The 25,512-nt window shown below is 34.7% G+C and overlaps 3 protein-coding genes and 1 pseudogene across 4 annotated transcripts; all 4 read right to left on the reverse strand.

The window, feature by feature from the left end:
* Nucleotides 1–126: 126 nt before the first annotated feature.
* LOC142545418 (uncharacterized) lies at nucleotides 127–3,222 on the reverse strand. Of its 2 annotated transcripts, none has more exons than XM_075652605.1 (5): nucleotides 2,904–3,222; nucleotides 2,031–2,103; nucleotides 1,638–1,791; nucleotides 1,419–1,466; nucleotides 127–1,312 (listed from the first exon to the last, which is right to left on the reverse strand). In XM_075652605.1, the coding sequence occupies exons 1-5, from the start codon at nucleotides 2,969–2,971 to the stop codon at nucleotides 417–419; spliced, it is 1,239 nt and encodes a 412-aa protein (XP_075508720.1). In that variant the 5' UTR covers nucleotides 2,972–3,222; the 3' UTR covers nucleotides 127–416. The 2 variants fall into 2 exon arrangements, with proteins under 2 accessions (XP_075508720.1, XP_075508721.1); XM_075652606.1 differs by having other exon boundaries at nucleotides 2,031–2,116.
* A 280-nt stretch (nucleotides 3,223–3,502) lies between these two features.
* LOC142545419 (transcription factor bHLH157-like) lies at nucleotides 3,503–8,753 on the reverse strand. The gene is made up of 10 exons (XM_075652607.1): nucleotides 8,189–8,753; nucleotides 7,496–7,585; nucleotides 7,252–7,360; nucleotides 7,114–7,155; nucleotides 6,953–7,012; nucleotides 4,878–6,158; nucleotides 4,695–4,796; nucleotides 4,450–4,587; nucleotides 4,112–4,243; nucleotides 3,503–4,007 (listed from the first exon to the last, which is right to left on the reverse strand). Exons 1-10 carry the CDS (start codon nucleotides 8,296–8,298, stop codon nucleotides 3,831–3,833), a joined length of 2,241 nt encoding a protein of 746 aa, XP_075508722.1. The 5' UTR covers nucleotides 8,299–8,753; the 3' UTR covers nucleotides 3,503–3,830.
* Nucleotides 8,754–15,366: 6,613 nt separating this feature from the next.
* LOC142545420 (BTB/POZ domain-containing protein At3g05675-like) lies at nucleotides 15,367–17,759 on the reverse strand (annotated as a pseudogene).
* Nucleotides 17,760–18,880: 1,121 nt separating this feature from the next.
* LOC142545422 (rsm22-cox11 tandem protein 2, mitochondrial) lies at nucleotides 18,881–25,415 on the reverse strand. The gene is made up of 12 exons (XM_075652610.1): nucleotides 25,146–25,415; nucleotides 24,703–24,968; nucleotides 24,156–24,229; nucleotides 23,982–24,076; nucleotides 23,030–23,127; nucleotides 22,758–22,841; nucleotides 21,419–21,499; nucleotides 21,227–21,310; nucleotides 20,994–21,089; nucleotides 20,575–20,651; nucleotides 19,543–19,631; nucleotides 18,881–19,427 (listed from the first exon to the last, which is right to left on the reverse strand). The coding sequence occupies exons 1-12, from the start codon at nucleotides 25,273–25,275 to the stop codon at nucleotides 19,039–19,041; spliced, it is 1,563 nt and encodes a 520-aa protein (XP_075508725.1). The 5' UTR covers nucleotides 25,276–25,415; the 3' UTR covers nucleotides 18,881–19,038.
* Between the last annotated feature and the right edge of the window lie 97 nt (nucleotides 25,416–25,512).

A 25,512-nucleotide genomic window follows, 5' to 3' on the forward strand; every position in this document is an offset into this window, starting at 1 on the left:
TATGCTTTCTTTTATTTAAAAGGTTGGTTCAACTTTCATCTCCACTGCTAATTATGTGTATACATTGTGATACGATAGTTTTGTTCTGATATAATATTTTTCATGTTAAAATATTTTATAAAATAAAATTCGTGTCTAAGTATCAACTAATTTCTGCTCATAGCTATCAAGAAATCAAAATGACGCATCTTCGCGGAGTTGTATATGAATGAATCTACACTATACGAGTAACAATCGAATAAAATATATAGAAAAAAACTAACTCTAAATCATTTTAGAAAAATTACCAATAATATATAACACTTTCTCAAGCCGATCTTGTACGACACACCACTATATATGAATCTGAAAGGTTCCGTCAACGAGAAAATGCCCTTCATGAACACCAAAGCTAGCCACAGAACACACAATAGAATTCAGTCGTAGGAGCTCTGAACCTCCTTAATCAATGGTTTCCCATTTCGTCCTACTTCTCCCTTCGTTTTCGCAGTGCATATTTTACTATCCACATACTCCATAACAGAAGACTTCTCAGCATTCACAATACTGGCCAAGATAGACCACGCCTCAGCTGGTTGCTCATGAACCCAACTCATAATGAAGTAAACTTTCCGTTCCACATGCTTAAACTTGGTCTTCAACTCGGCCCTTTTCGACTTGTTCATGTTCTCTAACTTGAGCTGTCTCTCGGCAGCTCGAATCATCTTTTGCAAGTCATACAGCAAGCAGACTAAAGCTGCACCTCCAAGATAAAGCAGGCAATCAACATCATCCAAAAGCATCAGTCCAAACGGCAAACCACCCATGTGCTTGTAAGCAGTAGAGCATGTTCGCTCCAAGCAATGCAACAAAGCTTCAAAAACAGTCTCCGGGTGTGCAAGTTGACCCAAAACAGAAGATACCATCAGTAGAGTTGTTGCTGATTCAAAGGCATCAGATTTCCAATCCCCATTGTAAAGACGAAGGGTGAAACAATAACAGTATATAATGTCAACAGCATGCACTGTTAAAAATGGAGATGGCTTAGTAGCAGTGAGTTGGTTCAGAGGTGGAATGGGAGTTTCAGGTCCAGAAAGCATGTCGTGCCATTGATCACCACTGGCAGCATCTTCAGAAGATGCCACCAAATCATGTTTCAGAGCAGGTCTGACTAATTGGGTCCCATCCGAGCTAAGTGATATATATTGGGCAGAAGGCTTTAACCACCAAGGAGTCCATGGTTCAATCATCTTGCTAAGCTCTCCTGAGGCTATTGCTCGATGGAAATGTTTATTTTCTTCAGTAGATAAATCATTGTATCCTAATCGACCTCCTGTCAAGAAAGCAAGAAAAAAGTTGCCAGATAGTAAAAGATAAAGTGAATCAGGATACTTTTTTATGCCATTACAAAGAAACCATTTGCTATATAGACAACATACCATAAATAATCTTTTGGATAGTCTCCTCCGATAAAAAAGAATCCGACTCTGTAGTTAAGAAATAATAATGGAAAATGGCTGGTTAAGAATATCTAATATTTCGGAATAGAATATAATCTTTTGGATAGTCTCCTCCGATCAAAATGAATGATGCACCTTAACAAGACAGCTTCACAATGCAAATGACAGCAAGGAATACTGAAGGGAGGATCGACATACCATCACTATCCATGCCACTTGTTTCCGCTTCCTCGTGGAACCGTTTAAGTATGTCCAACATTTTCTTTTTGCTTGCTTCATCAGGTTGCAGTTGTTGCAGTTCTTGAACAACATTTTCTTTCATAAAAGATTCGGTGCAACGAGGATTATGGGACTGCCACGAATACCATATGGAAATATTACCATCATAAAGGAAGAAACAAAGAGCACATCAATACTATCAATTTTCACTCATATGAAAATTTTAACACATTATCGAAACTTGTATGATTCTGCCAAACTAAAGACCGATTTACAATTATGATCTGAGAAATTTTCAAATCCGCCAGCGGAATCCAAATAATTAGTTACTTCACTAGTTTATAGTTAAATCCTAGCCAAGTAGTTAATTACCTTGTAACATTGCAGAGAGCAATACCGAATATTGCACCGAGGGCATGTATATTGTGTAAATTGCTTTTCACACCTGCAACAAAGTGCTGATAATCAGCAAGTTTATCAGGAAATATACGCACTATGGATACCACAATTAAATATTTTTTTATAGGTTCCTTGTAGCCTGTAGGGAGTAGGCAACTACTTGAGATATTTGAAACTACTTGAGATATTTGAAATATCAACTGCATGCTTGTTATCAAACTAAAAGCTATGGTTGCAACCACCCTTGGAAGATGAGCCTCATAAACTCAAATCCCTTCATTTAAGCCTCATAAACTCAAATCCTTGATTTTCTGAATGTGACTTTTAGTCAATTTACTTGGATCCACCAAGTATACCAAGAAAATGAAATTACTAAAAAAATATATAATGAAACTATTAGACGTGGTGGCATTTTAATTGGACCTCTTCAGGGGCTTCCGATTTGAATTTCTCAAACAATCCGGAGTAATTTAATTTCATGTCTAAAACAGAGACCCATTCATCCCCATTCCATCTACTTTAATAGAATTAGCTGAATTTCGCAGTTTATGTTCTGCGCAGAGGTTTCTCAATCACCCCTGCGTAAATATGTCTGTTGTCGCCATATTCAATCAGCCACGTAGTAGTTAATTAACCCATAGAATACTAGGTAAAGCTCAATTCAAAACCAAAGTAGAAACCGAAAAAGGAAACTCCAACTTCAACAAAAAAACTACATCAAATTTAACAAAATGTGGTAAAGAAAAAATACGTACGCACAAAAAAAACTGAATTAGGAGCCTGAACGTAATATAATCAAAGAAGTAAAATGTCAAAAAAATGATTAGGAGCTGAAAGTGGACTCACATGCGGCAGATTATGCGGGAGTTACCGGTGAATTGCGGGATTGTTGAGGCGATAATAGTTTCCGTCATCTGAAATTATTTGGCTCTGGCAGAATCGGCGACCCAAGGCGGAGGAACTGCTGAAGCAGTAGCAAGCACTTTAGCTTGTCTACAATTCTTCGATCGGAATGTAATTATCTCTTCCAGGTTCGTTCATTGAGGGCTTCCAATTTGGTAAGCCAGGAGAAGGAAATGGACGGAAATAGATCGGGTGTTCGGAAATGGACGTGAAATTAGGTCAGTAACTTTAGGCCCATCACGTCACATTTGACAGTCTTAACTATAACGTGGAGGATTATTTTGGGTCAAATCATATTAACAATCTCGAACTCATGCAAATTTGCAGGGACTGAAACAGTAGGAAATATTATAATTATTTACTAACTATGTTACGAGTCAATTTTTTTATATAAAGTTTTAATTTAAATATTATTTTTATATAAAAAAATATTTTTTTATGATTGAATAAAAAGATGTATCGTGATATCAAGTTGTTTGATTATGACATAAATAACAAAATAGAACTAAATAATTGTAAGATTAATAAAAAAAAATTAGCCTAAATCATACTTCATTTGTTACCATCCGTGAATGAAACATAGAACATCATTCAGAAGAACACAATCATTCTTCCCCTGTTACAAATGTTTCCTTGTACACTATTAAACCACACAGTAATCTTCCTAAAAAAAATAGATATTTACCCATCACACTTGCTAGTTCAGAATCCTGACCATACATTGACTACAAAAGGGGATGAAAAACCAATTAATTGTAACACACAGATCTCCCTCTCTTATCCATTTTCGACTGGCGATCTGTCCGTTGCAGCAGGCCAGTCATTCACAATTAATGACATTTCAAGAACATTGGCACTCAACGAAGAGTGTCAACTGATTAAATTGACAGGAAACGAAACAGTCGGTTTATGATGGTTGAACAAGGATACACCTGAGCTGATTACTCTACCGAGTGGATCGATTGCATTCCCTGCACTATCGCAACTCATCTGCAAAAGCTGAATGAGGGAGGAAAATACTTCATGGCGTGTGACATGCTGGTTTTCCTGAAAAGGATTTAAGCTTACATGAATGTACAAAGACAGCAAGGAAGAAAGGAATGTTGAGGCTTTGGATTTTATTGCATCTAGTAGTTCTTTTTTTTTTTTACCTCGGCCTCCACTATGAAGTGAGCCCAAATATTAGATTCAACAACTTTAAGCACTCCCTTGAGGATAATCAAGCCAAAACCTCGGATTAAGTCTGCAATCTCCAAAAAGAAGCCTTGTTCTTCGCATTGGATCTGCAGGGAAAAGTTAAATATGATGAATTGAAAGTCGGTAAATAGGGAGGACACCTATGCTAAAAGCTTAAATAATCAGTTACGACCCAACTCAGATCATAAATCACATCAACTTAAGTGCCATGTTCAATTGGTAACTCAGAACTTTGCCAACAAGATAAGAGACATTCTTCGATGTCTTTTGGTGTGTCATAGTTCTATCATACCTCTATAAGCATTTGACCAGGGGTGCTAAGGTCCTCAACTTTCAGAGGACAAACCATCATCTGCTCGCCTACTTCACATGCCCACGTAATTCCACCTCCGCCACAACTATTGAAATTGTCTTCTGGTACAGCCCCGCTCTGTTAATCAGAGAACATCATTAAAAATTATTCTTGCTAAATAGAAGGTCCAAGTCCATGCATAAAACAAAAGAATGTTGTATAGACGATAAGAAAGACATTTTCACCTTTGGCTTGTCAATTTGTTTCAGAGTTTCAGCATGCTTTATGAGACCAGACATGAAGTTTAAATGTCTTATCGTTCGTTCCAACAGACGATCAATGCTCATCTGTAACATCAATCAATATCTAGTCAAGAAACTAGTAAATATGTACTTTAGATTTATCAAACAGAGGATTAACTCCATTACCTTTTCACCATTAGGAATGAGTCCCCTTAACTCCACAAGACGGTCTTGGATCATTTGACGATCTTTTGGCCTTGGTTTGGTCCCTGTTTTAGCCTTTTTCTTCCCAGATTTTTTCAGCTCATCTTGGCTCTTTGATACACAAGAATTTTGAGTACTCAAGCTACATCTGTTACCAATACACACACCTGGTTCTTTCAAAGAGGCTGCACTATTAAGCAATTTTTCATCGAAGATAGGAGAGTCTTGATATTTGACTTGGTCGTGGCCCAACAAATAGCTCTCAGTTTTTCTTCTTTTAGCAGGAGAGGATGACTGAATATCAAATCTTGATTGTGAAAATGTACAAGAATTACCAGCACAACCATCTAAAATGAGGTCAAGGCCTAATTTTGAGAACAAGCTATTAGATACTGTCCCAACATCAGACCGTACGCATTTCTCAGAAATGGACTTGGTGTCATCTCCACCAAAATTCAAATAATCACAATCTACAATCGGGATCAAAGTTTCACTCCAATCCTGTTGTGTTTCTTTTACATGGTCTGTTCCGAATGTATCTGTAATAGAACTTAGTGAATTGCCCATAAGTTTTTCTGGGATATCAATTTGACGGTTACATCCCCGCAGATCACTACTTAGTAGAGCAGGGAATGAGGTGTTGTTTTGGCCTGGCATAGAAGAAAACCATTGAGCAAGATCATCTCCTGGAAAATATTTAGAGAGGTCCTCAAAATCATTATCTTGAAATAACTCCTCCAAAGACATTAGGCTGGATGGCCTTTGAATCCCACAATTAGTTGAATCGAGCAACAAAGCATAATATCGAGAGTGTAAAAATTCCTCGGAGAAATCTTGCTCTAGTGATGAAGTGGAAGCCGAGTTGACATTGGCATTTAAAGTTGAGAAATCGGCATTTTCACTCAATTTGGATGTCAAATGAGGCCAAGAGGAAGTTATCACTGAACACTCACTATTGCTGCTAAGCTCTTTGGTGGCCCGGGGATTAAAAATGTTCCCAGACTCTAAGATGAGATTATCTAACTGAGACGAGGCAACCATCGGATTATTCAAGTCCCGAAAACCTTCAGAGATCGTATCATGTAGAATATTTTGATTCGTGGAATGTAAAATGTTGTGTGACAGCGATGACAAAAACTGTGTGGTTGGCTCATGGAACTGGGTTTTTGAAGTTGCGGGCTCATTTTCCGCCAACTGAAATTTTTCACCCATTACTCTGAAAAGTTCTTTCACTTGTTCTGCAAAATCTTTTCTCTCGAGAATCTGCATCAAAATTTGGACAGTCAATAGAAGGGTAGTAGTATAACTAAGCAAACACCATATATGGTGATCTTCATAATAAGATAGAAGCCACCTTAGCTTATTATTTAAGCACAATCTAGATAGAATCATTGTAGTATATATCATAAAAATTGAGTGGTGATCCTTTCCATGGGGTGATAAAAAGTAATGAGACTTCATTTATATTACAAATACAACAAAAGTTGTTTCCTTTTCAGATGGATGTTGGGAATCAGTGTTCTGGAGTAAGAGTAAAAAGGTGAATGAAAGGAGAGTTGAGGGGAAAGATTGATGTATATAATGCAATGTCTGGTCTTATTTCTCGAAAGAAATGCTTGGTGGATATTCATAAAGGTGATAAGAAATATTGGATTGATTCCATCTGTGTTCTTCATCAGACCAAAGACGTGGAATCTAGAATCCTCGATCTAATGCTGTAAAGCTCATGCCTAGTTGTCCACAAACCAGGCATTGCATAAAGCGTTTTGGTGCTTCGATTAAGAAAGCCCGCTTGTTTCTCGGGAAGAGGATAAATGAGAGATCAGACACTTTTCAAAAACGCTTATGATCAAGGTGATGGGGTTGTGATGGTCGTAGTTGCGTGTAGCTACAACGTGACGGTAATCATGGATAATAGGATGCATCTATAAACCAAAGTATGGATCCCTTAACATTCTTAAAAATGCAAATCAAATTTGAGTCCATGAAGCTCAATTACTCGAAAAAGGTATCTTCGGCGAGATGCATTACATTGTATTGTTGAAACGACGACTAACCTTGTGAGTAGAACCAAATTGCACAACCCCCAATGGTTCTACTGAAATTAGAGCTATAGTCTGCAAAATAAATTTTTGTGATTACCAAAACTAGCTTATCCATCAAGATTGAAATAAATGAAAATGTAATAATTTTCTCAATTAGAAGAAATAGTTAGCACCTCTATCCCCATAGAGAATTGGCAATACAATTCAGAATCATCCTATAAAACGACGTGAAATCATTTTCCATTAGAATAATACATCAGAAATAAAATGCTAATGAAAATCCTAAGAGAAAATGCGTGAAAGATTTATACCTGAAAGACCTCAAGACTTTGGAATGATCCTAAAGAACTTTGCCTCTCATTGTGATCTTCGGAAAACATCCATCTATCATTTTTAGTAAACGCTGCTTGACCAATGACACTGTTAAAAAAACCTGAAAATTAGTATGGTGATATTTAAAAATAAAAAAGAATTTTCAAGAAAATAAACTGAAAATTCTAAGATCAAAATTAATATTTGTAACATTGTAAAAAAATATTAAATAATAAAGCTTACCCTCCTCCAAGAACATGCACTTGTAGAAACATATTATCAATCACATCTCCCAATTGTTCCTCATAATATGCATCTTTCAATGTCAACAACCTGCGATGACCCAAAACAGACTAAACAGATTAAAAAATTTTAAGTGGATTAATTAAACTAATCTATACAAGATGGAGAAAATAATTTTAAAAAGGAAACAGTATAAATGCAAATAAAAATAATATAATCAAAATAATTATTGATATAGAGTAAAGGCGAAGCATTTATTTATGCAATAAAATAATCATATTGAAGAAGGACTTTTAATACATGATATTACATATTGTCATCCTAAAGAGATGTAATCATTGATCCGAGAAAAGTCCATTTAACAAAATAAATTTCACCTCTAATGTTGAAACCATATTTTGATGTTATGAAAGGGAAAAAAACCAGAAATTAGGAACAGATATCACTTTTACCAGATTTTTTTCAGAGGCCAAAAAAATAGAAGCATGCAGAAGCTGTACTTTGTTAAAAAACACGCAGGAAAAAATAGTACTGATAAAGGAACTAAGGATTTATAGTAAAATAAACACACAACACCATTTGTGTGTGGGTGTGTGTGAAAAAATGAAGTTATGAACAATGAAAAAAATGTAATAAAAAAATAAAACTCTAGGACATATAGTAGAAACATGCAGAGTATTTAATAATCCTTACAAAGAATTTGTGTAATCAAAGCCCCAGAAAAGGGCGTAACTCCATCCATTACTGCAACAAAGATTCTTTAATGTCTCTTTTGCATTTGAATCAATCGTTTGAGCACCCATTTTGCAGACGAAACCAAGAATGCAGAGGCAGCAGTACTGCCTTCTCAGAAGCTATCTTACCGAGAAATCACTATCATCCAACTTTCAGCCCCAAAATAAAGTCTTCTTTTTTTCAGTTTTTTTCTATGTTTATTTGATTCCAATCAAGAAATACACTTCTAAAAAAATCAAATCTTTTCTCCGCAGAGGTTCAGTACAGCAAGAAAGGAAAATAAAGTGAAAGTAAAACCCAGTTTTTGCTTTGGGAAAAGAGTGAAGGGTTTATAGAGAGGGCGTTTGAAGTAGCAAACAGGAAAAAGAAACGGCAGTGAAATACAAAAAGTGCAAACTAAAGAGATGATTGTTGGGTGTTTGTCTGAATTCTGAACCCAAATGGATTAAAAAGGAGAAGAAAACGCAGAGTGGAGATGGGAAATAAAATAAGCGAAAGAAGACAAGAAAGATAAAAGGGAAAGTTAAATGTATAGATACGTATGTATGTGTATATATCGGCTGTGGAGGCAAAAAGGAGTTCGCTTTGCCTCTGTCTTTCCTTAATAATATTCCATTATATTTTACAAATAAAACAAAAATAATTAAATTATTTGAGAAATAGTTTTTTTTAATGTTGTTCAAATCAATAAATTATAGAAAAGTACGAAGATTTGTTAACAATAATTATTTTCAAGTTATATTGTTTTCGAAATTAATTGACAAATAAGATGTTTAATAAATAAAAAATAAATACAATACTGATAGACATTAAAGTAAAATCGTAGAAATATGTATAATACATTCAGTATTTGAATAAATATTTAGTTAAAAAAATAAAAATGCAGCATTCTAATTTATTAGTTTATTATATAAGAATGATTTTAATTATTTAATGTAATAAAAAATAAAATAAAAATATTAGTATTAATTAAATAATTACAATGTACCCTCTTGTACCTATTCGTGTTCATTAATGGGTTCTCTGTTTGTCTTTATTGCCTGGAATTTCTTCACCTAAAACAAAAAACTAATTTATGACAACTCTTATTTTTATGGAATTTTTTGAAACAAAGAATAGAGAACGGTGTTGGCCGTTTTTGAGGTTGGTGATGTCAGAATGTCTGCTGAATTATTGCACATATCATATAAATAAAGAGTTCAACTCGTCAATACGGGAAAAAAAATTAGAAATGAAAGTTAAAATTCTAATTTTCATACCAATTAGATACAATTATAATTTTGATTTTATTGGGAAAAAAAATTAAATAGCACTGTAGAGTTGAAGTGGATGATCACATATTACCGCCACGGGTAATGTGTAAAACAAATCGATTTAGGAGGATGATGTCAATTTTTTCGATGGGTTTAGAGTTCTGCGGTGAAAGCTAGAAATGAGAGCATGTTGGGGGAATTTTCAAATCCTCTAAGCCAGTCAGGATGGATATGTGAATGATATATTCATCATTGAACTCGTTCTGAGATCCCAATAATAATAACATTGTTGTTACTAATAATAATTATTTTTCCTTTTAATTAACAAAAACTCAAATTTATAACATTCAAATCTCATTCATAATCTAACTCATTATTTCATTATATTTATGTGGTTTCATTTTTTGTTTATTATGACCATGAATTACGAAAGTTTGTATTATTTAAGTAATATTAGTATTTATATATGTAACTGGATTATTGTCAATATTATTTAAGTAAATTTGAAGATTTTATTGGTTAATTCAACTGATATTTGAAGTGTTGATGATGATGAAAATTTAATTCAAGTCAGGTCGGGAATGAGGATGACAAAATTCGGCTCATTTTATTACCATTTCTATATTTATTTGAAGCAAGGGCAATGAGTAGGATAAATATTCAACGCCCACAAAGTCAGATGAGAATTTTCATATCAATTGGATATAATCGAGTTTGAGAGCTCGATGAAGACTTAATCATCGCGGGAATTAAAAGAGAAATATCGATTTATAAAAAAAACTAGATTGGGGTGTGGGTGGACTCTAATTTAGGGAGTGCTCGCAAGCATTAAAAAAGTGATCATTAAATTTTTTTTTTTTAAAAAAAATCAATTTTGTGTGTTTCATAAACTCAAATTATGCATCCGTTTTCACTTAATTTAATCGAAATTAATAAGTTGGTGGGATGTTAATTATGTTTCTATAAAAATGATTTTAATGAAAAAATTAATATTAAAATCAATTATTTATTAAATATTATCCCTTTTTTAATTTCTTTTTTCGCTTTTCGTTTTCATATACTACCTACTTCTGATTTTTTTTTATATAATTTTTCATAATCTACAAATTTAATAATTTATTTAAAAATAAAAACGGTTGAAAAATGTTCCCTACCTCATATGACTTGTATTTATTAAATTCATATGAGCAAATGTCACGTTATAAGTCGATACTTGATTGATACATCCAATAGAAAGTATTTTAAGTCAAAAAATAGATCTTAAGTCGTAAATGTACACTAATTAAATGAAAATTAAAAAATATTTATTCGATTAATTCACAAATATAAATACGTTCATAAAAAAATATGGAGCGTCAATGTAATTTAATTTAAGCTAGATACGTTGTAAAGGAAGCAAATAGGTAATAATATTGAAGTATGATTTACTAATGAATAATTCGAAGGTGAAATAAAAGAAAAATAAAGACATTGACCATCAATATGAACCACCCAACATCTTAGCCCCAATGCCTTACATAATGTCCCTTTCGTACGTTTTTCAACAAGAAGCCTGCGATTTTAATATCACATCAAATGTCCAATTTCAATAATTATGACCCAAAAAGTTGCAAATTCATTCAGAAAAAAAAATTTAGTTAAAAAAATAAAAATGCAGCATATAATTTAGTTAAAAAAAATTTAGTTAAAAAAATAAAAATATATATATTGAGGTCCTCCTTTTCCTTTGAAATTAATTTTATATAATTTTTTTTTAAAAAAAAATGTCATTTAAACTTTTCACAAGATTGGTTGGTGTAAAAATTTAAATAATATTGTATGAAATTTTAATTTATCCCGAATGATAGGGAACATTAAAATAAAGATAATTGTGTATAATGAGGATATCTCCTTTTTTTTTTCTTGAGGAATTGAATGATCATGAATTGCCATTATTCATGGGACAATTAATGATGCATGTGAAATCTAGTACCCTAATTAAATAAATAAATAAATAAAATTTGAAAAGCAATTTCGAAACAAAACGTTTGATTTTTCATGTGTGCACTATGTTTTGTTGGTTGTTATTAGACATTATTATCTCCGGCAAATCAATTACAAGAGATTTGTTGTACGCTTAGGAACACTAATCTGTCGAGTTATATATATAAGTTTGAATCCAAAATAATATTAGGATCAATCACATCGTATGTTGATTATGTATAGGAAATGGGTACTTGCAATTTTTTAAATAATAACTAAAGACAAATTTAATATATATATATATATATATACATATTTTCCAACAACAAATTTTGGATGATTTTTGATGTGATGCATACATTAGTAAATTGATTTAAGAAAAGAGGAGAAAAACGTTAACAAAGTTGGAAGCAATACTAATCAATCAACGTCCGAAGATCCAAAATTTGCGAAATGCAATATATATATATATACTTCCGGATCGGAGATGGGTTCGATACACTCTCGATAGCCCAGAAGAGCAGGGGCTCAGTATTCAGAAGGACCTGGGTCTTCTCACGCGCGATGTGGGTAAGAGAACATCTTGGCCGACCTCCCAAACGCTCGTAGTCGTAACATAGGACGTGATGGCCGACCTTCCCGTGCCGACCTTCCATGCCGACCTCCCTGATTATGGTATCTTATTGATTGGATATGTCTCAGCCGAGCTCCCACCGGGTCCAGACTACAGACGGACTCATGCCTAGGAGAGTTCATATTCAAACATTAACGGGTAGCCCACATAAATGAAGTCTAGAAAAGTAAAGCCCATTAAGAAACATAATTTTGCACGATATTATAAGAATCTAAATATACTGTTTTTCTCCTATAAATATCAGGTTTCATTCACTGTTTATTCATTCATATACTCACTCTACACACACATTATTCTCTCTGTTTTATATTCTTTGACTTGAGCGTCGGAGGGGCTACGTCGGAACAACCTTTTGGCCCCCCCTTCTAACGTTCTTGTTTGTGCTTCCAAATTTCGAAGGTCCGATTTGAGCTCTCCAAGTGAAGATCCTACCTCCCAGCTACCATCCCGGATTTCAACAGTATCAATACACACACATATACATATATGTATATATATGAGCGATTTTTTCTTGTTTGATAATTGATATCGCTCATTATAACTTGAAAATTAAATATGTTTGAAAATTTTGTTACGCAGTTTTTGTTGAATTTAATGATAGAAAACTAAAAACTTTGGTTAGTTATTTATTATCAAAATTTCGTATTTTTTAAAATCATAATTTTCTATTATTTTTAATTTGTATTATATTAAGTATAAAGAAATTAATATTTGGAGAAGGGAGGAGGTTGAGATAATAATTGGGGGAGCGTAGAACGAGACATCGGGCAGAGAATATTCGGTGAGGGAGCGAAGCACGAGATTGGGCACTCCCGTCGTGGGCCCCATCGACACTGTTGTCTTTGTGGGGTTTTAAGGGATCATTTTCTGATGCACTCCCTGTCACTTGGCTCCCCCCTACAATTTACACTTTATTTTTTATTTTTTGGCAAGATGGAAATAATTCACAATTCTTGCACAAAATTATTTTATTTTATTCCCTGATTTTTTTTATATGTTGTCAAAAAATTGAATTTCCTATTAAATAAAAGTAAATTTATTTCATTAAAAGCACTATAAAAAAAAGAGAGTATTAAACTCTAGTTAGAGATGGATGAACTTGGTATTTAAAAAATAATATTTCCAGTTATTAGTCTATATTGATAGTAGGATTAAGATTTATTCATCAAATGTCAAAATTTTGAACTGAACAAAACATACTTGAATTAGGACTTTTAATTGAACTGACATGAGTTTTAAGTTTGTTCCAAGTAAAACGCTTAAAAATTCATTTTATTATCGCTTTTTAAATAGAAACACTAGAGGAATTAATATAACAAAGTTCAAAGATGTAAAAATACACGACTGAGTACTGTGCTGAATACACTTCAAAGAGCCAGCAAGAATAGGGAACCCGAGGCTTATGGCGAGGAACATCAATAATTTCTCATGATATTGTTTGTATCAAGAGAGCTAGCTTGGCTAAGAATGTTGGCCACAGCCTATAAACCAATAACAGAATGGGTCCATATATGTTTGAGCGGATCCAGAAAACCCATTTTTTTTAATAGATTAATTTTCAAAGTTTATTTATACTTTATTTTAAATTGTAAAATGCATCAATTTATAATATATTAATTTGAAATGCAAAATCTTGACTTAACAACTCCCATCATAATTTTGTGCCTCCCTCATTATTAAATCTACTTTTTACCTCCCCACATAGCACCTACCAATCTCGTTTCCCAATATCTAGTGTGGGCCTAGTTTTTTTTAATACTGATATCAAGGTAAGCTTATTTTTTTAATTTTTTTTTTTTTAAAATGGATGTATGATATTTTTTACAAAGTCTATAAATTTAGCATCTCTATATAATTTGTTAAGTTGTCTGCTAAACTTTGCGGTGTTTGCTCATGATTCCAACTCATAATATCTTTGTTAAGGAACAAAATTTGATCGTGGTGTACGATCTAAATATCTTAAAGTTTAAAAATATTTGAATTGTATATATAGTTTTTGGTATAATGATAAACCAACCATTGACCGAGTGATTACTATCGAAATAGAGTAGGTATCTGGTGAGACGGTCTCACGAATCTTTATCTGTGAGGCGGGTCAACTCTACCGATATTCACAATAAAAAGTAATACTCTTAGCATAAAAAGTAATATTTTTTCATGGATGACCGAAATAGGAGATCCATCTCACAAAATACGACCCGTGAGATCGTCTCACACAAGTTTTTGCCATCGAAATATTTGCTCAGACAATTTTCATTGAAGGAGATTATTAAGTTTCAAGTGTTTGAGATGAATAAAGATTTCAGCTCAGAAATACAAAAGTAAAATAAAGATTTGGATGCAAAAAGGCCCATTAACTGAACTGTTTCTAGACGCAAAGTGAATTGAATACACTTTTTTTCTTTCTTGATAAAAGATGATCACTATAATTTTGTCACCTTACAAACTACACATGCTCCATCATAACATCTGAGAAATAAGTCAATGCCATCTTAAAGTTTCTTGTTTCAGCTTTCTCCTGTAATTTTCCATCCATTGAAAGTAGAGAAGGTAATTGAATTCAAAAGGTATTGATAACTCTTTTATTGAATGCACTTGGCAATTTTCTGGGAAAGTATCTAAAGAAAACAAACTATTTAACTGTTTGAACTTGTTTCTCGAAATACAAAATTCCCTAGCTCTATAATTAAACGATGAACCAAACTTCTTCAAGTCGTCCCGAATATATCTCCCGAGTGGATGAGGAGCTCACGTACATAAAAGTTATAGCTACACGAATCGTCTTTAATTTCCTATATCATGCATGGTCTATTCTGAATATAATCAATCTTCTTCCGACGACTGTTCGATGATAATGGTCGAGCTATGATATATATAGTCCCGGCAAATCCTATACACACCTGTGACTTGTAGGCGTAAAGAGATACTTGTTTTGATACAGTACTTTTTTAGTTTGGAGTCTTCCCGATAGTTATGTAATACAATAGGAATTCGTAGAGTACAATGAATATCATATGGTTTACTCGAGTTTTTATATTATGTAAATTACAGGTCAATATGAACTTCGTTTTCTTGTTTTCCAGTGTTGTGAAATGTCCATGAATTTTTACCTTATTTAACTTTTATAATTTTATTTACGAAAAACTATCTGGACAACATTAATTACCCTTGTTCAATTGCCTCCCAAAGAATTATTGGCTGCAAACAACCCATAAGCTCAAAAACCTCAAGCAGACTCTTCCTGGAAATTTGTTGTATTCACTAACACAGGAATGCTGAGGCTCTGGTATGTTTTCAGTCGACTCTGTTTTTGTCACCATAGCCAAGGAGATGGTGCTTTTTGTTTGCGTACAGACTACAGAAGAATGGGTTTGACATAGATAAAAATGTCTATTACATAGATAAAAATTAGGCAGGTAGATAAAAATTAGGCAGGTAGGATACAAAACCAAGCTAAAATGGGGGTTAATTAATTAAACACCCCCACGCAGCCATGCCAAGAGATTCATAAAACTAAACAAAAAAGACGAGAAAATCAGAGTACAACAGCTGCATCGTCAACTCTGTCCAAACCTGAAACTAATCTTCTCTTAGCAGATTTCGTTCTAAAAGACCATACCTCAAAAGCTTCGCTTAGATCAGGATATGTTACATGCTCTGTATTCATCCAATCTGCAAGAATGTCGGCTTGATCATCAGATGGTAGCGCCAAAACTAAGGAAACTATTGCCCCTTCAATGCTTTGGCACGTATCTTCATCCAATTTGTAAGGGAATTCCATATCCTTGTCGATCATTGAATCAAGAATAGGCTTCAGTTTTCTAATGAATGGCAACCATGATTTGAGCAGCTTCACTCGTCGTGGCGCTGGAAGAATCACATTCCCATAGCCTACTGTATCAAGCACTTTTGACGTGACTTCAATGATCTTAACTTTTAAACCCCACATGATATTTTCTAGTTTCTTGTCTCCGACGACCAACAATACATTATCAGATATATCAATCCATTTAAAAACGAATTCGTCCATAAGCCCCATTTTAGGTAGAATGTTGCACACCCATTCAAGATCAGATAAATTCTGCATAATTTTACTTTCAGCTACCGTGCATGTGATGTCGAATTTCAAAACTGAGGATAGTTCTCTTTCAAACAAAGAAAATGTATTTGACAGGCCAATTCTTGCCTCCATTTTTACCTCATTATCAGCTGTGACCAACGGCATATCTTCATCATCCCGGAGCATGTAATCGACTTGTTCTTGGGCTGAAATTCTAAGCTCGTCCCCAAAAGGAGGGAAAGGGTGGTCGGTAGAGGTGGCAAGGCGAATTGCAGAGATCAGAACACCTTTCGAGGCATTTATATCTAGAGGTTGGATTCTTGCTAGTATAGGCACGGCCATGGGACCTAATCGTGAAACTACTTTAACAATCTCACCTTCCTCGATATCTTCCCAAGGTACAGCCTCCAGGTACTAAATGCAACTGTTGACAATTGCTTCACACCGTAAAGTTTCAGCTACCTGAAGAACGCCAAGAGCAGATTGCACAGAATCCAACGCGTCCAAAACCGAGTCTGAAGGAAGATAAAGAAGCTTTAAAAGTCTGACACAGTGATCATAATCAAATTCCGAGCACTCTATCTCGACGCAAGCACGAGAACTTTGGTTCAAAAGTCTATCTGCAAAGTGCTTGCTCTTGTTTTTAAGAATAAGTGAATGTGAATAGTAGAATTCCTGTCTTCCTTCCTTATTTCTTAACTGTATAGCAACATCACCCGTTTGCTGGTCGTCAAATTTAAGCAAGTTGACCTCTGCTTTTCCATACATCACACTTCTACTCACCAACCACCACGCTTCGTAAAACTTTAAGCATATTTTTTTAGTTTGCATGAGACGGGCAAAGGATAGATCAATAGGTATTCACTATACACTGCAAGATAAATAGACATCAATTACTACTGCAAAGTTTACCAATACCACGAAAGATAAAAACTTTTACTGGAACGAAAATTTGGCTCCGGTGGAGCAAAACATACATAAATATCATATGGTCCTTTAAATTCATTATCAACCAAATTTGCGTTAATTGGAATCCTAAAAGCATCAAGTTCATAAGCCATAGCTGGGTAATCATAGAGCATGATTAAGCAATAAAACTTGCTCTGAAGTCTGAGAATAGAGAAAAAAACGAAATCAACTGCAGCTCAAAACGATAAATTTAATCAGCAATTACAAAACGAAGAGAGAAACACGCACAACTTTTCGTAACAACACGTCGAATTCTTACAAAACAAGAACTGAAAAGGCACTGGCCATAAAACGTCGCCCAAATTCGCCATCAATTGAGCATCTAAAAAGCACATCAAACCCACTGCAAGACTTAATTTTGGTTTAATGGGCCTTCTTCGTTGATCTTGAATCGAAATAGCTTCAAGTTGGTGATAAATGCAGAGAAAGGGCCGAAGTGGATTAGCTTGTCAGTCCAAGTGGTGCAGAGCTTGTCAGTCCAAGTGGTGCCCGTCTGCCAAGGCATCTATTACACCAGCAATCCATTCTGTGAGGACCCAAGAAAGGAAATGAATTGTCCGATGGAATTAGATACAATAAGCTATCTTTTTCGTTTTTGTGTTAAAAATCGAATTCAATGAATATGGAAAAGTGTTGGCTAAGAAATCCATTTGCTTGGCCCTGTGATGACGTTTGATAACTTCAACGCCAATTAGAATAATAATAATAATAATAAAGAATAAAAAAGAAAAAAAAAACACAAAAGCACATGCTGAAAGTGATATCCATAAACTTGCACTTCCCCTTTTTTATGGTTTGTTTCAACCTGCCTGTCTGCACGGGCAATGAACGGCCCATGAGTGATCCGGGCCCACCTTCCTGTAAAAAAAAAAAAATGACTCGGAAAAATCCGAGCCGTTGGATCGACCCCTAGTGCCCGCAGGGGTAGGGTCGACCGAACCCTTTTTTATGTTAATTTCCTTTTGATTTCGGGAAAAAAATGCAATACGTTGTATTTGTGTACAAGGTGATGATTGTATAATCGATAATTTTTTTATGTTAAGATTGACACTTGGACCTAACTCAACCTCAAAAGCTAGCTCAAGGGGAGAGGATTGTCCAAGCCCATATATACAACTCCCAGATTATTTATTCGACCGATGTGAGACAATTAACACACCCCTCTCACGCCCAGGAATGAACATCTGGAGCGTGAAGTTTACAAATAACCCAATTATGGGCAGAACAGGTGGCCTAATTATAGGCAGTCCAACACATAACGGTGAAACCCGGGCTCTGATACCATGTTAAGATTGGCACTTGGACCTAACTCAATCCCAAAAGCTAGCTCATGGGGGAGGATTGTCCAAGTCCATATATACAACTCCTAGGTTATTTATCCAACCGATGTGAGATAATTAACATTTTATTTTTAAGATAACTAATCTGACATTAATAAGAAGTATATTGGGTATTATATATGTTACTTCAAAATAATAATAATATTTTAAAATTGTAAAGATAAAATTTATAATAATGTAAAGAAAATTTGAAATATAACAAAACTTAAATATGTACGAATAGACATTTGCGTAAACATATGTTATGAAAGCAGAATTTACTACTTTTAGTAAGTAGAGGTAATTTTGTCCCTATTGCCGTTATAGCACAAACCCTTCTAAATTGGAATCAAGATAAGTACAAACAACTAACACAACACAAACGTGAAAGTTGAGACAAAGTGTAATGTGACTAACAATTTTAGAAGTGTGACTAAGAAATAACACAATGTATATAAAATATTAGAAGAGTGACTAAGAAATAACAATGTATATTAAATATCAGAAGTGCGACTAAGAAAATACAATGTATATAAAATCAGTAACATGTTTAGTACAAAGAGCTTTTTTTGTACCAACAACGAGAAGATTATAGCTTCTGCATAAATATTTTACATGTAAAATTTTTTAGCTTGTTCGCTCCTGAGTGGCCACAGGTCACCCCAAAGTGATCGCCGGGCTTGATGATGCAAAGTGGGATTCTTGCTCTGCGTAATGACAACACGGTCAAAGGAGCCTTCTGTTCCTTCGCCATTGGTCGAACGACACACATCCAACTCAACTCGTTTACCCCTTCGAAATGGCATATAAATAATTCTTCCCCACCCACTTCCAAGATCAGCGCGAGGAGTTTCTCCATTTTCATCCTCGTCGTATTCTTCCTTTACATCATCATTCTCCACTGATGAATCAATTTCCAACGCATTTGAATCAGATGCAACGGTTTTCTCATCTGCTTCATAAGGATCATTCTGCACTTCTAGGGTAAAAAATTGGCTCTCTGGAAGGACAATTCGAAATTTACTCAGTATTTGTCAGAGAATAGAAATCGGCAAAGAACAAGCATGAGATGATCCTAAGTACTTGAAGTCCAATATAAAAATTGGAACACTCACCAACATCCTTCTCTAGATCTTCAGGTACCCTTTTAGCATGCATCTCTTTTAACGTATCAAACTTCATACCATCAAGTGGCCAAGGTTCTCTGCTCAAGATAACCAATTAATTTACCAAATAGAGATAATATTAAAATGAGGAACATAACGTGTTCATCAGGAGATGGAAAAGAAATGAATTAGAATATCGATTCTTAGTTTCAACCATCTAAGATGCATTAAGCGATATGTTACAATAAAATCATGGGAAATAGAAATGGCAAAAAGGGTTCTATACGGATGAATTTAAGTAGATGTGACAAAACTTCATACATATTTAAACAAAATCATAAACTCACATGACCATAAAACCACAAATCTGCCATATAAAAAATCATCGAACATATTAATCATATAATCACAAATCTATGTGGAACGTGCTCACTAAAACTAACAGAAATGTCCGTCCAACTTAAGGGGAATAGGCTCAAACTTGATGAGGTCGATTCAATAGTACAGTTGCGAGAATTTATCTTATGTTGAAAAGCAGCAAATATAAACAAGAAACGGCCTCTTTGAGCTGAAATAAGAATAAGAATTTCCGACGAGAATACAATTTAATGGCCAGAACCCAAATAACATTAGCCTAAGAAAATCCACTCTCCAGTCAGAGCCAAGACATAGAACACGTATGCTTTCAACAAAACTATTTAAGAAAGCAGTTTAAATCATTTTATATTGTGTGCGTCCCTTGTAGTTTTACTGTTTGGTGTACAAAGAATTTGAAATATCTGCCACCCTTTTCCTTCAGTGAAATGTCCTATGCCAGAATTAAGTTTAAATCAGACAAGGCATAACAGCTGATACTCCCCAGTTTTTGGTACACCACTCACAAGCATAATTTGAAGAAGATATTGTAAAGGTTCTTGCTGATCGTTTTGAGATGTCCGTCATATTTAAGATGACATCTCACTCAGAGGTGGAAAGCAGACTCGGTAATTTTCATGATGATATTGAACATAAATTTATGTGACAAGCATTAATTACACTAACCTTGGTCGTAATCCTCGTCTGAAAGCAACATAACAAAACTTTTCATCTTCAAAGCCACGTAGAGGACCCTTGGATCGCTACACAATAAATGCATAGACAAAAATTCTAAGAACTCTGAACAAGAGTGAAAAACTGGTTATACCAAAAACATGGGATGTAAAATTCCTCGCCACACAAATACCATGACATCTTCTACAGCAAGGTATGTGAAACAAATTAGAATTTCAACTATTCTTAAAAACACAGTTCATCAACGAAGTTGAAGTGGGTATTTAACAGAAAGTGTTAAAAGATTGATCGATTATTTCTTCAAATTGTTTCACTATGGATGCAAAATTAGAATTATGTTAAGTCTACATCTCTTTGTGCGGCCGACTGAGTGTTCACGTGTAGCAGTAGAGAGCAATTTTGACAAAAACCTTGTATGATCGCTGTGATGATGTCCTCTCCAGGCGTTGAACAAAATGACAGTATTTGTCGGTATTCTGCAGCGGGCACGGTCCATCATGGGGACACTGTAATACCAATACACCATCATCAATTTTAAACAACAGCTTATAAAAGTTTTGAGATCCATCAGAGACCCACAAGGAACTTGCCGCTTCAAGTATAATACACTGCAAGTTATGAAATTGGAAAACCATCGACTCACAGGAGCAACTACAAATGCACCGGTTTTAAGTGTCAACAGATCCTTGGAGACTTTATTTGCAGCATTTTGCAATTTGCGATTTCTCTATAAAAAAAATAGAAGACCGGATTAAATTTTGAGAAGAATAGCACAAAGAAGAATCCATAAATTACAAACACCGGTAGTTGAAATTGGTCATGAACGAGATTTTACCCTCTTCTCCATCCATAAGACATGGGATCGCATTTGAGAAATGATACTTGATCCTTGTGGTGTCCCAGGCTCGACGAGAATCTGTAGCACGTCAGAGAAAACTTGATTAGCAAAATAAAAAGTAATTTTTTTCTGAACTAATTCAACTTTTTGCGCATCAATAATCAGTGTAGACATCGAAAGAAAGGAGCTCTGACTGTAAAAGTCATCAAGAGAACTTTCTATAACACGTGACAAAGATATCTCATGGAAACTTGTAAAACTCTCCCATGTTTGCTGAAATCAGAGGACTCCCCATGGAAAACTCCTAGTCAGTAAAATACAAGCATGTCTCTGGCCCATAACAAAATTCCATTGTTAATATTTTCAGGAACGCAAATTATGCAATGAGTGAGGACAGGCTATTTTTATCCAGGAAAGGGAACTCGAGCTCAGTCAAGAGCAACCACTTGTGCCACCATCAAACCAGATAGAGAAAACATAAACGAGAAGGAATAGTAAAAGCGAAAATAATTAGAAACACCAATAGATCACTGTTTGGTATTGATCATGGTAAGAATAAATGTGGTGTATTCTTTAACCAAGGTAGTCACATGAAGGACACATATGCTTGAAGACGTAATAGTATACTAGATCCACAATTGCTCATATCAGGTCGTTTCTTGGCTGGACGGGCAGTGCATCATATTTGCTGCAGCTTGCAAATTTGGGAAAAATTGTTGATTATCCAACAGCTCACAATGGAGTCTTAATTGTTTCAAAACCCATAGATCGTTCATAAATTTTTAAATTCGCACAAAAATTCTTTTCCAGAAAACAGAATATCATTTTTAGGAGAAAACTGGAAGGGAAGGTCTCAAACAGAAACATGGGAAAGGAGGAAAATATAAGAGGAAGAATAAAAAATATAAAGAAAAAAAATTCCTCATCCGCCCATTTACATATTCCGCCACTAGAGTTTCTTGGATGAGTTTAGATGCATACAATGCACTTGACATTGCATCTCTAGTTTTATTATTAATCACCCCAAAATTTACCTCTGACCTCAAACATATGCCAGAGAAGTGACTGCAAACATTTTTCCATTGTGCCTCAATTTGTTTCACATTGATTGCCTAAGTTAAATTATGCTGCCAAAACAGCTCCAAAATTTGACGGCAATCAACAAAACCATATGAATGATAGTTTCAACAAATATCTTTAAGTGTGTCGTTAAACATTGACCAATGTTTCTTTGGAGAACACGGAAGTATGGCATGTTTTCAAGCATTATAACATAAAGTGAGAATGAAGTAAATATACAAAGAATAAATGGGATATAATCCAAAATACAACTTACCAGGATATCTCCAGTCAGATCCCAGAGTTGGCGCACAAGAGTAATTCTGTCCGTCACAGATGGTATCTCTCCAAGCACGTACGACTTCATCCAATTGCCCAAAACAGTGTGATGTTAACCACACATGCTCACATAATTCATAGAAAAAGAGAAGCAGAAAAAAAACTTATTCCGCGGAACTCATATCCAATGTCATCTAACTCATAATACGGACTGTTGTGATATTTAAAGCAATATGAAAATGGATGCAGAGCAATAAGATTCATACTTACAGCAATAACAAGGTCATGTCGCCTTCCAGACTTGTTAATATGCTTACTCAACAACTGGATGTTATCATAACTATGGATCAGGGGTAAATTTTGTAGTCCTACGATTTTACCAATATGAAAATCAGAATAACCCAAAGAGACTCAGATTTTATATCGTAAAGATTCAGTAAATACAACAGAAAAAGGAGCATCTTTGAAAATAATTGTACAATTATAGTAAGACCTTGTGTATAATTTACCAATCAGAAGGTAAATTTAGATAACTCAACAACCCAGGAATATGTAGACTAATCAAATGATGCTTAAACATGTCCCTGGTGGATACAATGTTACCTTAACTTTTTGGCCCATTCCCAAGGATTAAGACGGTATCCTCTAATTTTTTTTAATGATCATAACTAAATAGAACTATCGGCATTGGCATTCATCTACTATCATGTGTAGATATCATGTCAACCCGTATAGCATTCTTGTAATGATGTTTCAAATACCCAAGATAATGAGAAACTTCAATCTCACAGAAAAAACAAAAAGTCTATGCCTTTGCTTGGTTGGGCTGTTGAGAGGAGTTTTTGAAATCAATGCTTCAAGTACAGTTATCATGCGTTTCTTTTTTTCTCTTTTTTTTTTCTCTCCACCTTTTCACAAATTGTTATACAATTTCTTTTTCTCCAACATCGATGCCACAAGTTACTGCAGTAGACATAATGAATATTTTTAGTTGAGCAGAACAATTTCCAGCAAACACCAGCAAATCTTGTTATTATATCTCACCTCCATAGAGCTTAATTTGTTTTTAACATACACTCAAATGGTGAGGGCAGCCGCGCATTACCCGTAACCTCAAGTCTATGATAGCAAAATAGAAATCAAAATTAAAAAAATTTGTACCATATGTACAAGAACGCAACAGTCATTCAGAAGATCACAATTCTATTTATCATAATAGCACCTTTCATCAGGCTCTGTCCCGCTCTTTGCATTGATTGTGATGGCTCCACCAAGTTAATCTGCTCCAATGACCCTGGCCACACCTCCATCATTGCCCTAACTCATTTCGAATAAAACTGAAACTCTATCTCATCCATAATCATTGAATTCCTAGAAAGAATAACCAAATGCTCACCACAATGCTGAACTGGTTCCTGCCCCAAAATCTAGTACTTTCGCTGGGACAAAATCAGGAACTCTTCTTCTCACCTGGAAATTCATTTGAACCCAAAATTTGACCATCTTTAGAATTGGCATGTCCCTTGCAAAAAATTCAGTTATATACAACTCAAAAAGTCCAAGCACTGGATCATGACTCTAATTCTGGAGAGTGAATAGCATTCAATATTGAGTATCCCTACAAAATTTCTAAACATCAAGTGACTTGATTTTTTTTCCTTTTTCCTGAGAGGCGTGATTTTCCAAATAAACATTTAACATAATAACAGGACATACAAAAGTGCACGTTGCATTGCTATGAGAAACATTTGAAGAACTATATATGATAGAAAGAATAATAAGTATACTCGCTTAACAATGACCAAACCCTTAGCATTTACATTCCTAAACCAGTAAAGTATCTTTTGGGGGGTCGTAGATGTCAGTCTTGTACAAATAATAACAAGTGAATTCGTACAGAGACAGAGCCATGCTCAAGATCACATGTACACTCACTTTTATACCTCACTTAGGACGCGGTAAAGAGCAGAGTATACAGCAGGCATGCGTGCAGCAACGTAAGCGATAGCCTGGTCTTCTTGATATTTAAGGCCAATGTCCCCATAAGCAGACTTAACTTTCCACCTCTGTGAACATTCATTCGCTTTGAGCGGGTCTTCCACCAGCTCCTTCGAGGTCGATGCAGCAAGAAGCGAGTTTGCTTCCTTAATCCCATTGAATGATTGCGACAAGCTCAACACTTTTCTCTTCATATGCATAACCTCTTGCTCTGTAACAAAAAAAAAAAATTAGACAATCAAACAAAACTTAACGCAAAAGTAAATAAATTGACAACAACATGAAACATGGGAAACATTAAACAGGAAAAAATTGTTCGAGCCATTAACATTTGGAAAACTTATTATTTTTCGTGTTCAGCTGATCTCTCTTTCTTTTTTTTTATTACCTTGGAGGTACTTGTCAATGGCACGGCGGAGATGTACGGGGACGATGCGACAGCGCTCAGACAGTTTGGCCGCAGCCTTTAGAGTTTCAGCTGTAAACTTCGGAAGTGTTTCGGAGATCAAGGAGGCCATTTCCGAACAATTCAGAGTGGCAGCTCGCAAGGGTTTTATGCCCCTATGCCTCTTGCTGTTTATGACAACTATATTTTATTCTTTTCAATGTTTTATTATCAATCATATTAAATTTAAAATATAATATTAATTATATTCAGTTTGATAATAATAAAATATAAAAAACGGACATGGCAGAAATGAAGTAAGATTTCAATAGTTACCCAAAATGACACATAAACCAGAATTTTCCCAAAT

This window comes from Primulina tabacum, chromosome 5, assembly GCF_025594145.1.
Source record: "Primulina tabacum isolate GXHZ01 chromosome 5, ASM2559414v2, whole genome shotgun sequence".
Lineage (NCBI taxonomy): Eukaryota > Viridiplantae > Streptophyta > Magnoliopsida > Lamiales > Gesneriaceae > Primulina > Primulina tabacum.

Excerpts from the sequence above, each read along its gene's own strand:
- LOC142545419 (XM_075652607.1), bottom strand. The coding sequence starts at position 8,298 with ATGGGTGCTCAAACGATTGATTCAAATGCAAAAGAGACATTAAAGAAT. Across the intron at positions 4,588-4,694 it reads AACAAATTGACAAGCCAAAG|AGCGGGGCTGTACCAGAAGA; the intron begins GTGAAAATGTCT and ends TCTGATTAACAG. Across the intron at positions 4,008-4,111 it reads ACTTCATAGTGGAGGCCGAG|GAAAACCAGCATGTCACACG; the intron begins GTAAAAAAAAAA and ends AATCCTTTTCAG.
- LOC142545422 (XM_075652610.1), bottom strand. The coding sequence starts at position 25,275 with ATGGCCTCCTTGATCTCCGAAACACTTCCGAAGTTTACAGCTGAAACT. Across the intron at positions 24,230-24,702 it reads TTTACCGCGTCCTAAGTGAG|GTGAGAAGAAGAGTTCCTGA; the intron begins GTATAAAAGTGA and ends ATGAATTTCCAG. Across the intron at positions 21,090-21,226 it reads GTGCATTTGTAGTTGCTCCT|TGTCCCCATGATGGACCGTG; the intron begins GTGAGTCGATGG and ends TTGGTATTACAG.
- LOC142545418 (XM_075652605.1), bottom strand. The coding sequence starts at position 2,971 with ATGACGGAAACTATTATCGCCTCAACAATCCCGCAATTCACCGGTAAC. Across the intron at positions 2,104-2,903 it reads TCCCGCATAATCTGCCGCAT|GTGTGAAAAGCAATTTACAC; the intron begins GTGAGTCCACTT and ends ACTTTGTTGCAG. Across the intron at positions 1,792-2,030 it reads GCTCTCTGCAATGTTACAAG|TCCCATAATCCTCGTTGCAC; the intron begins GTAATTAACTAC and ends TATTCGTGGCAG.